The 13,935-nt window shown below is 40.8% G+C and overlaps 2 protein-coding genes across 3 annotated transcripts in view; one reads left to right on the top strand and one right to left on the bottom strand.

Annotated features, from left to right (window-relative positions):
* Window positions 1-85: 85 nt before the first annotated feature.
* Window positions 86-7,594, bottom strand: thumpd3 (THUMP domain containing 3). Of its 2 annotated transcripts, XM_076110688.1 has the most exons (11): window positions 7,544-7,594; window positions 6,798-7,138; window positions 6,608-6,685; window positions 6,309-6,533; window positions 5,949-6,230; window positions 5,193-5,323; window positions 3,522-3,591; window positions 3,134-3,249; window positions 2,918-3,022; window positions 2,543-2,666; window positions 86-680 (listed from the first exon to the last, which is right to left on the bottom strand). In XM_076110688.1, exons 2-11 carry the CDS (start codon window positions 7,041-7,043, stop codon window positions 489-491), a joined length of 1,569 nt encoding a protein of 522 aa, XP_075966803.1. In that variant the 5' UTR covers window positions 7,044-7,138; window positions 7,544-7,594; the 3' UTR covers window positions 86-488. The 2 variants fall into 2 exon arrangements, with proteins under 2 accessions (XP_075966803.1, XP_075966802.1); XM_076110687.1 differs by having other exon boundaries at window positions 5,949-6,533.
* Window positions 7,595-12,994: 5,400 nt separating this feature from the next.
* Window positions 12,995-13,935, top strand: part of srgap3 (SLIT-ROBO Rho GTPase activating protein 3) — a 50,759-nt gene continuing 49,818 nt past the window's right edge. Inside the window, exon 1 of the mRNA XM_076110933.1 lies at window positions 12,995-13,058. Within this exon, the coding sequence (XP_075967048.1) occupies window positions 12,995-13,058 (64 nt within the window). The remainder of the gene's footprint in view (window positions 13,059-13,935) is intronic.

The raw sequence follows: 13,935 nt of genomic DNA, 5'->3' as shown, positions 1-13,935 counted from the left end.
ACCCCTTCCTGTACCTTCTTTGTTGTAAATGTATCAGTCAGACAACATGTATGTTTGATGTGATGAATATTTACATCAGCTGACATTTTTGTTTGAATCTTTATTAATCAGAACAATATGGCAATGTGCAGTTCCTGTGAAGTGGATGCAGCGGGTCTGAGGAGTGAAACAATTTTCAGCCGGTTTCTGAACAGCAATATGACAAATGAACTGCCTCAGTCAAACAGAGAGAGAGAGAGAGAGAACTAAGCAACTGCTGCTGAACATGAACATATCTGTTCTCTTTCCATTTAGCCATTTACCACATTAATTAAACATTTTAATCCAAAATGAGAAAAACTAAAAAATGATTCATAAAAACTGCTTGGCAAGCTTGACCAGAAAACCTGAATGAACGAAAATAAAAGTGAATTATTAAAGAGAATATAAATAATGTTGATCCTACACGGCCTCAAATATAAACTCAGAACTTAAACGCAGGAAGTGAATTAAGAGAGCTGCTTGTCGCCGTTCTCATCCCCCTGAGCATTAACCGTCCCTCTTGATTCATGGATATCCTCCGGAGTTTGACCAAACACGGCCCCGGTCCGCTTGAGGAGGTAGACTCCAGCGTGTAAACCCCCGACATTCACCCAAACAGTGTGCAGCCTCCTCCACAGTCCTCCCATCCTCGAGATAGCCTGGGGACGACATAAATCTCATGAGGGCAAATGAGACATTTGTTTCGTCTAAAACAAGAACTCTGAGCTTGGACAAATACAGCTGGTTAAAGTATTTTTCCATGACTCAGACTTAGCTGAGTTAAACCTGCATCCTTCAAACTGTGGGGGGATTATTTAGAGAGGGTAAAGTGATTCTGCACATGGGCTTTTAAGTAGAGTACACGTTAAGATGTTTAAACTTGATGCGGAGCTGCATAAACATAAGAAAACGCTGGCATTTACAAATGATGAACTGATGGATTGTGGTAGAAGAAACACCGGCCCTTTCCACATCACAATAGAACGCCACGTTACTACATAATATTATCCTTTATTTGAGTTTGACCAAATCTGGGAAAGCCCATATACCACAAAAGTCAACAGTAAACACATCATTTACTAATATTTTTGCGACCCATGACCCCATTTGTAGGTCCAGTAATCTGATTTACCATTTGACTCAGCTGATTGTAACATTCTGTCATGCGTGATGAATGTTAGACCCGTTTATCATCATTGCCGCTAGCATGGTGATAACAGCCGTTAATGACATAATACACTGGACAGCTTACTTTACTAAAATGCCTTATAGGTATGTGTCATGAGGTGTAAAGAACAGATGTTCAGTCTCATGAGGCATGACTGGTTACAGAGCAAAAACTCTAACTACCTTAAGAGATATGCTTACAGTATATTGTTGACAGGTAGAGTGGTCTTAATGCACATTGTATTCTCATTTTTGAGAATACAATGTGCATTAAAGTTAGAGAAACACTGATACAGATGTGACAGGATTGCTTTGATGAGAAAACTCTTTGTAACAGTTTGGGAAAATGGTGTATCAGGACACTTTACATGTTCACTATAAATGTAAATCAGGGAGAAATGTACAGCAAGTTTAACTGCAGGAATTAATAACAACAAAAGTGATCCTTGTTCTACGTCACTATGCCGTTGTCACGTTATACTTGCTAAGAGCAGCGCATGTTTTCCCTCCCTGGTTTGGCCGATCCTGACTACTGAGAAATGATGAAACATTACACAATAACTTGGTCAGTGTGTGAACTTTGTTTAAATGAATTGTTCTTAGAATTACTTTCATGGCAACAGGTGTTATACTTGTACACACAGTGTACTATTTAGTTGTAATCTTGACATGCCTCCATCTCAAGCTCACTGAGGCGTGGAGAAAGAAGAGCTATTGTTAGTACAAGGGTGGAGATAAAAACAAAATTGTTTTTGGGTGGAACATGGTATTTAAATTGTGTATTTTCTTACTGTATACAGAACACACGTCTAATCAACACAAATGGCGGAGCATCAGAGGGCGCAATGTACTGCTGAGCAGGTCCATCTACCGGTTCCCACCTCAGTGTAAATTAGTACAAATTTTGACAAAACTGAAAACGGGTGCATGTTGTCGACTCCCGAGGAGTAATCATGCTTCCAAAATGATGCAACTAGTGACAATATTAAGTTTATTGCCTCAGTTTTTGTTGATGCACCCACTTCCACATTTCTGTGCTGTCTAAGGTTAAAGGACTCATCGTCGTTATTTGTTTATTGGTGTGAGTTAGGTGCTGCTTTATGAATGAAAGGTTACCGGTAAAGGCAGTTGTTGTATTTGTAGAAGGCAGTTTGCTGCATGCAACAGGCGTGCATCCAAATTAACATTTGGATTAAGCAATCAACCATTTCAATTACAATTATCAGGAAGTTGTTGGCAGGACAGGACTTGTGACTCATTTGTAAGTTCTCATGTAATGCAATCTTATTTACTTGGAAAACTTTCATCGACATCTTAGCTGGAAACCCGGTTATCTGCTCGAGTGTACGGTTACCTTGGTAAAGCACTTCTTGTCCTGTGTCAACAGGACGGCCTTCCCTGTGCCTGGAGTGCACACACGGGCCATTTCTCTCAGACAGGAGGGGTACAGGTCCCAGTTATTCTTCCTTGAGCCCATTCTTCAGGAAGACAACGGAAAGATTTTAACTCGTAGTTGGGGTGAAAGTGCTGAAAGATTGAGTATCAATCTTGATCTATTGTTGAGTATTTTCTGTTACAAAATTCAATTTTCAAACAGCTAAAGCCCCGTGGTTATGCTAGAGTCAGCTTAGACCTTGGTACCCAAGTATTCAAAACATTGACTTATTCAGCATAATTTCTACATACTATTTAATCAGCCATGTACTGTACACCACTGTTATTATGGTACCTCTTCCCAAAGGGCATGTCAGTGATGACAATGTCGACAGAGCCGGTCCTTATGGGTAAATTGCAAAGATCCCACTGCACCGTGTCGATGGGCAATCCAGATGCACTGTTTGAAATGAGCCAAAAAAGGGATTTTAAATCATTATGACGATCAACTACACAAAATGTCATATTAAAACTACCTCCTCATGAGATGTCCAGCTGTGCAGCCTCTCACCTGCCTTTCTCTGCCCTCCGTCTCTGGATGTGGCATACGTTATTTACTGTGCGGTTAACTGCCATGTCATTGTTGTCACCGGCAAGGTAGAATGAACTGTTAAATTCAATGGCCCCCTGGTGAAGAAAAGCATAAATACACAGAAAAAGTGTATATTCATCAGTACTCATCATTTGACACTTGAAGTCTTCAGTCTGTAGTTCGCTCATGAAGTTAATTCTATGTGGGTCATCAGAAGACTTGATCAGTAGCAGTGGTGCAGTGACGATGTGTTTCTCAGTGTGAGGTGCTGGGCATATGACACTGTACTGTAGAATGTGAGAGCGGTTTAGTAACACACGGTGTATATTTTTAGGGAATATTGTAGCCCAGGTACAGCAAGTCTCACCTCCAATGGTATAGCTCCAGTCCCACACATTGGATCAAGTATTATATCTGATGCCTGAGGTTTACAAAGCCTGTCAACAGACAACAGAGTATGAATAGTTTATCACCAGTACAACATGATGTGTTTTATTATCACATGGACTCGTTTTATATTCTCATACATGTCAATACAGCATCCACCAGTTCTGCTGCTCTAAATCATTAGATTAACTGCAGAATTACATTACACACACATTTCTACTCACCCCTCATGCCGTCTTAACTAGAATATTTAAAGACTGATTTCACTTGATTTCACTGACTTTTATTACAAAGTGAGAAATACAGTCATTGACAGCGGATCTAACGCAATTCGCACCAGCAGAAACGCTAAACACGACTCTCATAAAATTGTTCAATTACTTAAAAATACTACCCGATGACATCAAACCCAACTGCGCCTTTCCTCCCTCAACATTATCTGTATCTAATGCATTCATCGCTTTATTAGAACCGATTAAAAATGGAACAAGTAGAATGGCTAAATGTTAAAATGCTTGAATTTCATCAAATATTCATAGTTCTTTGGTTTGCACTGCATTACGTTGATATGATTTGTATTTCTTTGCTCTCATTGTACTCATCTGGAATGTGCACAAAAGGTGTTTTCATTTTACTAAGTTTCTGTGTAATTACCAATTATTACTATTTATTTTGGATCATATACTGAATGTACCTCTGAAGAAACAGTAGCTGCAGCATGACCCGTTAACAGTGATTTGCATATTCAACTTCAAACAGATAATACACCACCTGTGTGTCTGCATGGACTATTAAAGTAATGACTCGTAAATATCTGGACCAATTACGTGTTGTACAAACCATCATGTCCTTCCTCCATGATGCCTGAACTGATTGAAGGCATTGAACACGGTCAATGATCTCTGCCAACTATCCTCTCCTATTCAACCTCTCATCCGCTTGTAATGTGGACTGAAATGAACCACAAGAGCTACTCTGTTAACGGCGTACTAAAGAATGCATTTTTACTTCCCACATACTGTTTATTTATGTGCTAATCTTTATGAAACATGTCACTTAGCAGTGGTGTTGATTGTCTACAGTATTTTGTTACGCCTTAAAATCAACACTAAGTCGTGACTTGTAATTTTATCTCCAGAGAAGAGTTGTTCTTGGCCAGCATGATGGTGTTGGATTGGCCTGCAAGCGCTGAGTCATGTCTACTACCAGATGGAAGGATTGTTGCACAGCTGCACCAATGTCTTTTGAAAATATTACATTGAATAGTATAAATGTATTGATCATTTTATTCTCTACGTCATTTGGCCAACTTATGCTTTGCATAAGTACTCAAAGACATAGTTCACTCATCAATTAGACAAGTTGTGGAGCATTTTTCACTTTCCTGCTGATGAGAATGTAGTTTATGTGGCCCTCGTCTTTGTCTGTTTGCACCATTTTCTTCATGTGTGTCTATTTGTGTGAATGGGAGGAGGCTAACACAATGAGATCTGCTGTAACTGTAGGTGAGAGTCAGCTTGCAGTATGCTTGTCACCAACTCTTTTTGCATACCTTATTTAAATGATATACATATTACCAAAAGCTAAACAAGAACCTTACTACCTCCCCGGGACATTGAAAAGCAGAGCTTGAGCAGTGTTGTAGACTTACCTGAGCATGCCATAACACAAGGTGGACCGCAGAGTGGTGGGTCCAAAGTGACTGATGTTTCTCCTGTGAAGGCTCTCCTCTGTGAGTGCAATGCCGATCACCACCTCGTCGTTGTGTATGTTTAGTAGCACCTACAGTTCAGGAACACACAGTGCATGATTAGAAAGCAATAATCAATGTAACCACGAATACATTTATGTATTCTATGGAGCTGAAACAATCGTCAAAAAAATCTATTTTGATGTAGGTTAAGTGTTTCTTAGCGGCCTAATATTCGTGTCTATTTAGTAAACTGAAAGGTGCAAGCACAAAGCAAACACATTTAGAATTGACTAATTATTTCAACATCTACCTGAACATGAGTTAAATATCAGCTCACCCAGAATAAGCACTAAAACTGAATTTAGTCTGTGAACAAACTGCAGTTTTAGTCGTCAAGTTACACACAACTGGCAACTGCTGCCAAGAATTAAAAGACTTTCCTACAAAATGTAGATGGCCACAAAATGTTATCACTTTGAAAACACATCATCTCCATCTTATAATACAATGACGCATATTTCACCTTTTCACATTTGAACAGCTCATGTTCTCGGAATACGTTACTCAACAGAGTTGTTGTTTTTCCTTTTGTTACTCCTCAAACTAAACATTAGCTCATGCCTCGCAAATCCACCTGCACAGGCAGGGTTTGTCTTGGCCAGTGTGATGAATGTATTCGCTTTGCATCGGTGCCGTCTGAACAAGGATGCCTACCTCTATGTCAAACTTTGTCATGTCAGCTTTCCACTGGAAAAATTCTTGCACAGCCCCACCAAAGTCTCTGGCTGCCTCGTTAGAGGTAAAGCTGTGTTTATCACCAGCCCTGTTGCACGTCACACGGAACTTGGTGACTTTGGCCTCGGGTTCTGCCTCTTCCGAGTCCTGTGCGCTGGTCTCCGCCTCAGCCGTGCTCTCTGCCTTCGCCTGGCTTTCGGCAGCAGACGCCGTGCTCTCTGCCTTCGTCTGGCTTTCGGCAGCAGACGCCGTGCTCTCTGCCTTCGCCTGGCTTTCGGCAGCAGACGCCATGCTCTCTGCCTTCGTCTGGCTTTCGGCAGCAGACGCCGTGCTCTCTGCCTTCGTCTGGCTTTCGGCAGCAGACGCCGCCTGAGGTAGCTCTTGCTGCTCAGTGTCAGCCACAGTTGCATCAGTGGCCTCTCTTTTAGATTTTACTTTGGTGCCATTTCCTCCTTTCCGGTAGCCTTTCTTCTTTTTTAGGGTGCCATTTAGTTTCCAAACCGCTAAGGCATTAGTCCAGGGGAGGGTGGTTGCAAGCTGCATCATCTCCATCAAGGTCTCCTCCTGCACAAACACTGTGTTTATTACCCCTGACAATAAATATCAGCTATAACAGAATAATGCTGGTTTTAAGTTACCTTTGATTCTTTGAATGGGTAAAGATGATATTCCTCAACCACAACAAACAGGTTGTCCACAGACTTCAGAAGATGGACCTAGATATTCAAAGAATGGACAGACAAACATTTTAGACGGAGGTTTTATGTTCACCCAGGAAAATTAAGCACTTTGGAGAAAAAAGGCATGCTTTGATTTTAGGTTTCCTACCTGGAAAAGCTCGTCAGTGGTTATTGGAAAGTAGATGCGACCACGATCTTTGCTGATTCGTGCATCAACCCCAATTTTCTCCTTGACCTCTTCTGCAGCAGTGAGCTCAAATCCTGTAGGCACGGTTGCTCCAATAGTGACAGTGATGACGTCCCCGGTGACAGCATCATTGTTCGTGGAGGAAGAGGTAGATGGTCCCACTGTGTCAGGGCCTGGCTCTGCAGCCCCACCTTCCTGGGAGGACATGCTGTATTTGTGGGCTGCACCTCACCAAGACTCAGAGGTATAACCTGAGGATATGTAACCCAGCTGGTGCCAAGCTCAGAGGCTCACGTGTAACCCTTGGAGGGGAATAGAGGGGAGGGGGTATTCAAACTGTTAATACTGCATATTTTGCAGACATGAGTCATTTGCAAGAGAGCAACATGTTATAAAGACATATTGTGTACTAGTAGAAGTCATACGTTAGCATACAATACGGTTGAATTAAACAGAGTGGATAAACCTGTAACGTCATTGCTGGAGAAGCAATGTTACCGGGGTTAACTTAGCTGGCTAAGGTTAGCTTTGGGTGCTAGAAAGTTGTTACGACTAAAAAACAAGCTAACGTTAGCCACAGACACGGCTTTTCTTTTAAGCATCACGGCACGTGTTTATGTGATTAGCCCCCCGGTTGAACTGTAGCAGAAGATGACAATAGTTTAAGAGTTAATTATATTAAACTTGCTAACTGAAGTCAGACCAACCTGTCAAACACGAGGCGACAATATATGTTTTCCCTCAGCAGCAGCAACAACACCGAGACTTCCGGCGGAAATCCTACAAAATAAAATCTTATTTTTAATTAATATTTTTCAGTATCTAAATTGTTAAATACATTTTAAAATTACGTGACAAAAAAAACAAAACAATTAAATATCAAATTACAGCTATAGTTAAGTTAGACATTCGAGTTATTGATTTTTTTTCACAACTGTCACCATTGTTTATATGACCTTCATTAAGTGGTTATGGTGCTTAAATTATAATGCAAATTATTAAAACAATCATAGCTCTACATCTTAAAAACGTTGGTTTTGTTTTGAAAGCCAGAGGCCCAAACAGGAAATGTAGTTTGCGTCAGCTTGTTTGATCTTCATCCTGTGTTTCCATTCATCTTCACTGGCTACTACTTCCGGGTACAGCTTTCCAATATGTAGTCGACAGAGGGCGCCACGATGTCATTTTTTGAGCATAGTTTGAGAGCACTGAACCAAACCATTCACAGAAACAACAAACAATACAGAAGCAGAATAAGAGAGATAGTACATGAAGAGCGAGACCACGAAGTGAAGTAAATAGGATAAGAGAAATACAAAAGACAACTAAACAACCTTAGGAGATTTAGTGGGAGGGAATAGAGAAATTATGGATGAATACAAATATTTTTCCTTACAATTCGGTCAGTAATTATGGGTTGTTGTTCACCAGTGATTGTAATCCATTGTATAGACATTAGGTTGACAGAGATACAACAGTTTTCTAGACATGTGTTCAAAATAACTTAAAAATGTAATTAAACATACATATTATTGTCAACAATGAGTATTCAGTTAAATCAAAGGCATATCACACAAGTTACTCATAGTAACAATATGCCTGCTAGATCTGGGGCTTTTTAATGGTTTACGATAGCATAGCCAAAAACACTGCTATTGATTTATTTCATTTTTTTAATGAAAAATATAAATCTCTCCCATGGCCAAGCCAGGCACCGTAGTCGTTTGAAGGTCTCCCATAATCTGCTTTCCAGACTTATCATTTGTGATTAATGCGGTTTATGTAGAGAGTCGTGATACGAATAACTGTCTTCTCTTCTGTGTCACATTTCCTTGTGTGATTAATTGACCCTCTGGGCAGTGGAAGTACAAGCTTAGTGAGATAATTCTCTGTTTATTAACAAACACCTTTGGGAGAAAATAAAGTGCAGCTCTTTTTATATTTGCTGTACCTGTTTTCTAATTCACTGTGGTTAAGTTAGGTTTAAAACATTTAATCAGGATTAAAGTATCATTAAATGTCTTGTCTGCAGGACTTCTTTTGACAGAAAAAAAACCCATATCATAGCTCGTTCCATGAACAACATGTTTTGTTGTTTTTCTAACTGTTTATTTAAGGTCAAGTTTATTATTTCCAACTGATTAGTAAGTGTGAAGTCTGAGAGACGAGTGGGCATGTGTTCATGTCAGGGAACGAAAAGTCCTGCACAACAGATGGCCAGTGTTGCACAGAGTAAGACAACATTTGCTAACTAAATTATCTTACAAACACATTAGAAACTATCATTGCTAATGATTGTACTTATTCTCTGCTAAGAGAATTATGAAAAAGTGTCTCACAGTGAAAAGAAACTGAGTAATAAAATAATGCAGCTCCAGGGTTTGAGGCTTGGACAGAAGATCAGACAGATACAGTCCTGTTTGACGTTGTGCTTAATTCAGGTGTATTCAGGTGAGATGCTGCTCACCTGTAACTCAGCTGCAATAACATGCAATGTGAAGAAAAAGACGTGCAAGAACGAGGGAATATCCTCAAAGCAGTCAGGTATGATATATCCTGTGGAATTTTACACTGGCATTGTGGATGTTGACCCCGACTCAACAAAACACAAGCAAAGAGCAGTGCACAAAACCTGCACTCACGTTACATTGAAACATTTACTGCAGATTATTCACTTAAGGCTCCGTGCTGCATATCTCATAGTGCTGTAGATTCATTCACATGCTGCCTATTTCAAGATTCCCACGGTGCAAAGATCTTTTCAATTCAATGAGGTTCAATTATGAGTGATATGAGATCCAACTCAAATCCGTACAAAGATTCATCTGGATGAAGAAGAGGGAAAATATTAGGAAGAAGCGGCCCTAAAGGCTTATCTGCTGTCTTCTTTTCCAAAAATATGAAGATCACTCCACGCTTTAGTTAAGCACCTTCACATTAAGTCTCATTCATTTTGTGAGCTATTCTTTTGATATTTTTGAGATGCAAGTGGAGATTTATAAAGTAAAACATGTACTCTAGCTTTCTTTGGGCCCACATTGTCACTTTTATTTGACATTCAGTACCTGCAAGTGATCAGATGTATAGGAGTCACACAATGTCCTGTTGACAGAGTGGTTTAAGAGGCCTAACTGTGATTTCTACAGTCAAATTATTTAATCTATGTAAGATAAATAATCTTTAAAAATCAAGTAAGCAATAACATTTCTGGCAAATCAAATCTGATAAGTTCATTATTATTAGAAACATTCCATTTGTTCCATTTGTTGTGTTAGGGTTAAAAAGAAAAACAATTGTCTCTACGCATTTACAGATTCACTGAAATATTTTTTAGCAGCCAAAAAAATGTGTATGCCTTAACACATATAAATGATTATCTTTCACAGCATTCAGTCCAGACTCTATCTCAGAGCGGCATTTTTTTTCACATGTTGGATATGGAGACAAGAGCAGTTCCCACTCTTGTTCTATAGAAAGAAATAGTAAAAGGATCTCACAATGGATCTTTGTGCCCAAAAAAACAGTGAAGTCACAGTTTCCCAGGCTTCCCCCCTGAGATGCCTGATGAGAGAGGTATAGGGGTGAGGAACAGAGGGATGGTGGGAGGGATGAAGGGGCTGCGTAAAGGTTACCTCCGCTGACTTCTCTGTGGTAAACACAAACAAAAGCAGAATCCACCCTGCTGTCACTGTGGCCCTCCAGCAGGCTTCTCTGTCACAGCTGATGTGTCTGCTCTCTCAGCGCTCCACTCCTCAGACGTGTAGGTGATACATAAGGCCTGACTCACAAATTAGACTCACCACAGGAACTGCAAAGACACAAAACACAGTGTGATGCAGTGAGAAACATAACACAGGAAGACACCCTTTCTCTGTCTCTCTGTCGTATCTAGACTTCCTGAAGACAGGCACAGATATACACACGTACACTGCCAGAGGCCATTTAAATTCCTCAGGGTCTTTTCCTCCGGCAAAGAGGGTTGTGCGTGCCGTGTTCAACAGCCAGAAAATATCTTTTCACATCACAAGGCCGGCAAGGAATATTTCTTGAGTCGTCACTGGTGGGCAAACAGGAGTACGCCAACATTTGTGTTAATGGATATTCTTTGGGTGAGAGGAACACTGGAGACATCTTCCTCATCTCTGTAATTGTTTAATTCGACCCTCTAGTCTCGGCGACTAATTCTTCCACTTCATTTTCCCAATTACATATCTTCCTATTTCATATTCAAGTTGGTGTTACTAGCTACCAACATGAGCTATAGCTTGCTGTAATGTGCTTTACACAGATATGCCCTTTTTGGAACACAAAAGGTTTTTTTTTCAGCTACGTCCTCGTACAAATATAAGGGACCATATCACACCGATCGGCCTTGCTGCCCTTCACTGGTCACCTCTGAGTTTTATAATTGTTGTTAAAGATTTTACTGCTTGTTTTTAAAGCCTCGAATGGTCAGGCTCCTACATCTGTGCTCTGCAAACACCCGCTATGTGTGCCTGGTTGCTGCTTAAGATCCTCCAGCAGGGCCCCGAGAATGGTTCCAGAACCACGGATGGATTTAATATTGTTTTTATTGTAAAGCACTTTGTAACTTTGCTTTGAAAGGTGCTATATAAATAAAATTGAATTGTTAAGTTAAAGTTAATAATAGTAATAATAATAATGTAGGATTTCGCCCTCACACGCCATCAGGTCTAATATAGGGTCATGAGTGTAAGTGGTACGATTTTTTGGATGGATCTTTTACTACAAAATCCTTTCTATCAGTATTTCTTTCCAAATGGAGCAAAAATGTTAAACTACTATCTGTAAAAAAAAATGGCCTCCCACCTGTCAGCCTGAAATATGCATTGAAGCCTGTGTGGTGCAGATGTAAATGAAATTCAGAGGACTTCTAGTGTGTGGCAGTTTGCAGGTTTGAGTCAGCTCATTGTGAGTCAACAGCCTGTTCCCTCCTGAACTGAGAAAAGCTAAGGTGACAGACAACAAAGCGAGTTCCTTGGACTGTTAAAAACACAGTGAAGCACCCAGATGACAATATCTGTCAGGAAACACACTCAGTCCCTGTCACTATGCAATGCTTTGAAAAAGACCATCTTTCTTCATGATATGAATTCAAATATTCTTTTCTCCATACAAGAAACACATGACTCCCATCACTCCCATCACCAGGCACAGGGGAATGAGGAATCCGCTCAGTCATATTTCACGTTTAGTTTTTGGAACAGTTTGTACGATGACTTTTTACATGCGTGTAAGTTTAAAGATATTTCTGTCAATGACATTCTTGCTGTCACATTCATCTTTTAATTATCAGCCTCATCTCTGCCAACAGAGAAGGACAGGTGGAGTAATCAATGGGTACAACGAGGGCATGACGATACACCTGTTTGCAACAATGGAGGGTGGTGCAAAGGACAATGTCCCCTTTTTGAAGGATAATGGTTTGTCTGCATTTACGGTTTCCACAGCAGCAGTGCCTTCATGATTACACCCCACCACCGGGCCTCTCACTGTGTGTGTGTGTGTGTGTGTGTGTGTGTGTGTGAGAGAGAGAGAGAGAGAGAGAGAGAGAGAGAGGGTGGGAGGATGTGTGGCTGACAATATGAGGAGGCTCACGTGACGATCTTTTAAATTCCTGTTCCCCTGCAACGCAATTTGTCAGAGTACGAATGCCGTGTGCCTGGCTCGCTGCTCTTACGCATGTCTGTTCATTTTTTGGGCACAGAAGCCACAACCAGGACTTGACCGCTTGAAAACCTTCAAGCGACGCTCCGCTCTCTTCATCATGTTGTTCTTACAGTTTTGAGCTCGCTTGTGTATTTTGGTTTTCCTGCTGAAGCGTCTGAGTTGCCTGGTACCAGCGGCAGGAGGAGGAGGAGGAAGAGGAGAAAGAGGAGAGGGGAAACCGAGCAGAAAAAGAGAAGAATGCAACGTTTGACTGCTGCTCGTGCGTTATTTCTGCACCGATAAGGTGATTCAAACTGCGCGGACAGCGGGAATACAACACATTTTAAGATTTTGTTCTGTTCAATGCGCGGCCACTAGAAAGGAAAGGGAGGAAGGCGCTGCTACGTTGCTAAGTCCGGGATCATCACCTATAAAGACCCAAGACAGTCCACGACCTGCAGGGTATCACCCTAACAGCCCGAGGAACGATGTCATCTACGAAAGTCAAGAAGGATAAGGAGATCATAGCGGACTATGAGACCCAAGTGAAAGGTGCGGTGTGAATGTGATGTCTGTGTCCGCTCAACAAGAGCCTGTTTATCCTCCTCCATGTTTGTGCTTTTCTTTTTATTCGTGTATCATAGGTTAGTGCAATCTACCTCTTTAGATTTGACTGCATATGGTGTTTAAACAGAGAGCACTGACAGCCCCCCCCCCCCCCTTCATGGCAGGTAAACCGTGACAGTCAATCCAATGACAGAGCATCAGAGGGAGAACCACGGTTTTATTTTCCTCTCTCTCGTGTGCAAAGGTTTCTGAGATTAATTCATCAACACCCAGAGGGGTCTCTGTGTGCTGAATTATGATTCGTCATAATGTGGTTAGGATCGTGGTTGTGCAGCTTGATTGCTGGGTAAAATGATCCCTGTGTTGAAATCAGTGCAGGATAGAGGACTGGCTTATATTATTGCAGCTCATTCTTTCACATTTTGGGGCCTGTGTTTGGTTTACTGTGGCTGGTGTGGGGAGATATGTTGACCAATGCATTCAAGATGTTGATCAATGCATTCAATGCATATTCCTTGTACACATTCAGTGTCTTATAACGTCAAGGTGCCTTTGATTCATAGTCAGTTTGACTGTTTGACACTCTGTGGCTTAATGTAATCTTAAAAAAAAAAATCCTTTTCCATACTCTAAAGTAACTTCATCTTTGGTATGATTTGACTTACTATTTTAGAATCCTAATTATCTCAAACCAGAGGGCAGATTATAAACTGATGGTTTAGCGATATGATTTGGTTGTAAAAGAGTCTCATTAGTGAGTTATGAAACTGTGGATACAGTGACATGCGGTCAACTTGACTGTATTGGTTACAGAGTCAGTCTATGATGATGACTGTGTTGATTATTTAAAAATATTTAAGCT

This window comes from Anarhichas minor, unplaced genomic scaffold (genome assembly GCF_050575085.1).
Source record: "Anarhichas minor isolate MPS153535 unplaced genomic scaffold, ASM5057508v1 ptg000043l, whole genome shotgun sequence".
Lineage (NCBI taxonomy): Eukaryota > Metazoa > Chordata > Actinopteri > Perciformes > Anarhichadidae > Anarhichas > Anarhichas minor.
The sequence above is the reverse complement of the archived record's forward strand: the minus strand, read 5'-3'. Positions and strand labels throughout refer to the sequence as shown.

What these genes read in the sequence shown, in the direction of transcription:
- thumpd3 (XM_076110687.1), bottom strand. Translation starts at nt 7,043, where the DNA reads ATGTCCTCCCAGGAAGGTGGGGCTGCAGAGCCAGGCCCTGACACAGTG. An exon ending in ACCCATTCAAAGAATCAAAG is followed by an intron (nt 6,534 to 6,607) that starts GTAACTTAAAAC and finishes GTGTTTGTGCAG; the next exon opens with GAGGAGACCTTGATGGAGAT. An exon ending in TTGTGTTATGGCATGCTCAG is followed by an intron (nt 3,592 to 5,192) that starts GTAAGTCTACAA and finishes GTCTGTTGACAG; the next exon opens with GCTTTGTAAACCTCAGGCAT.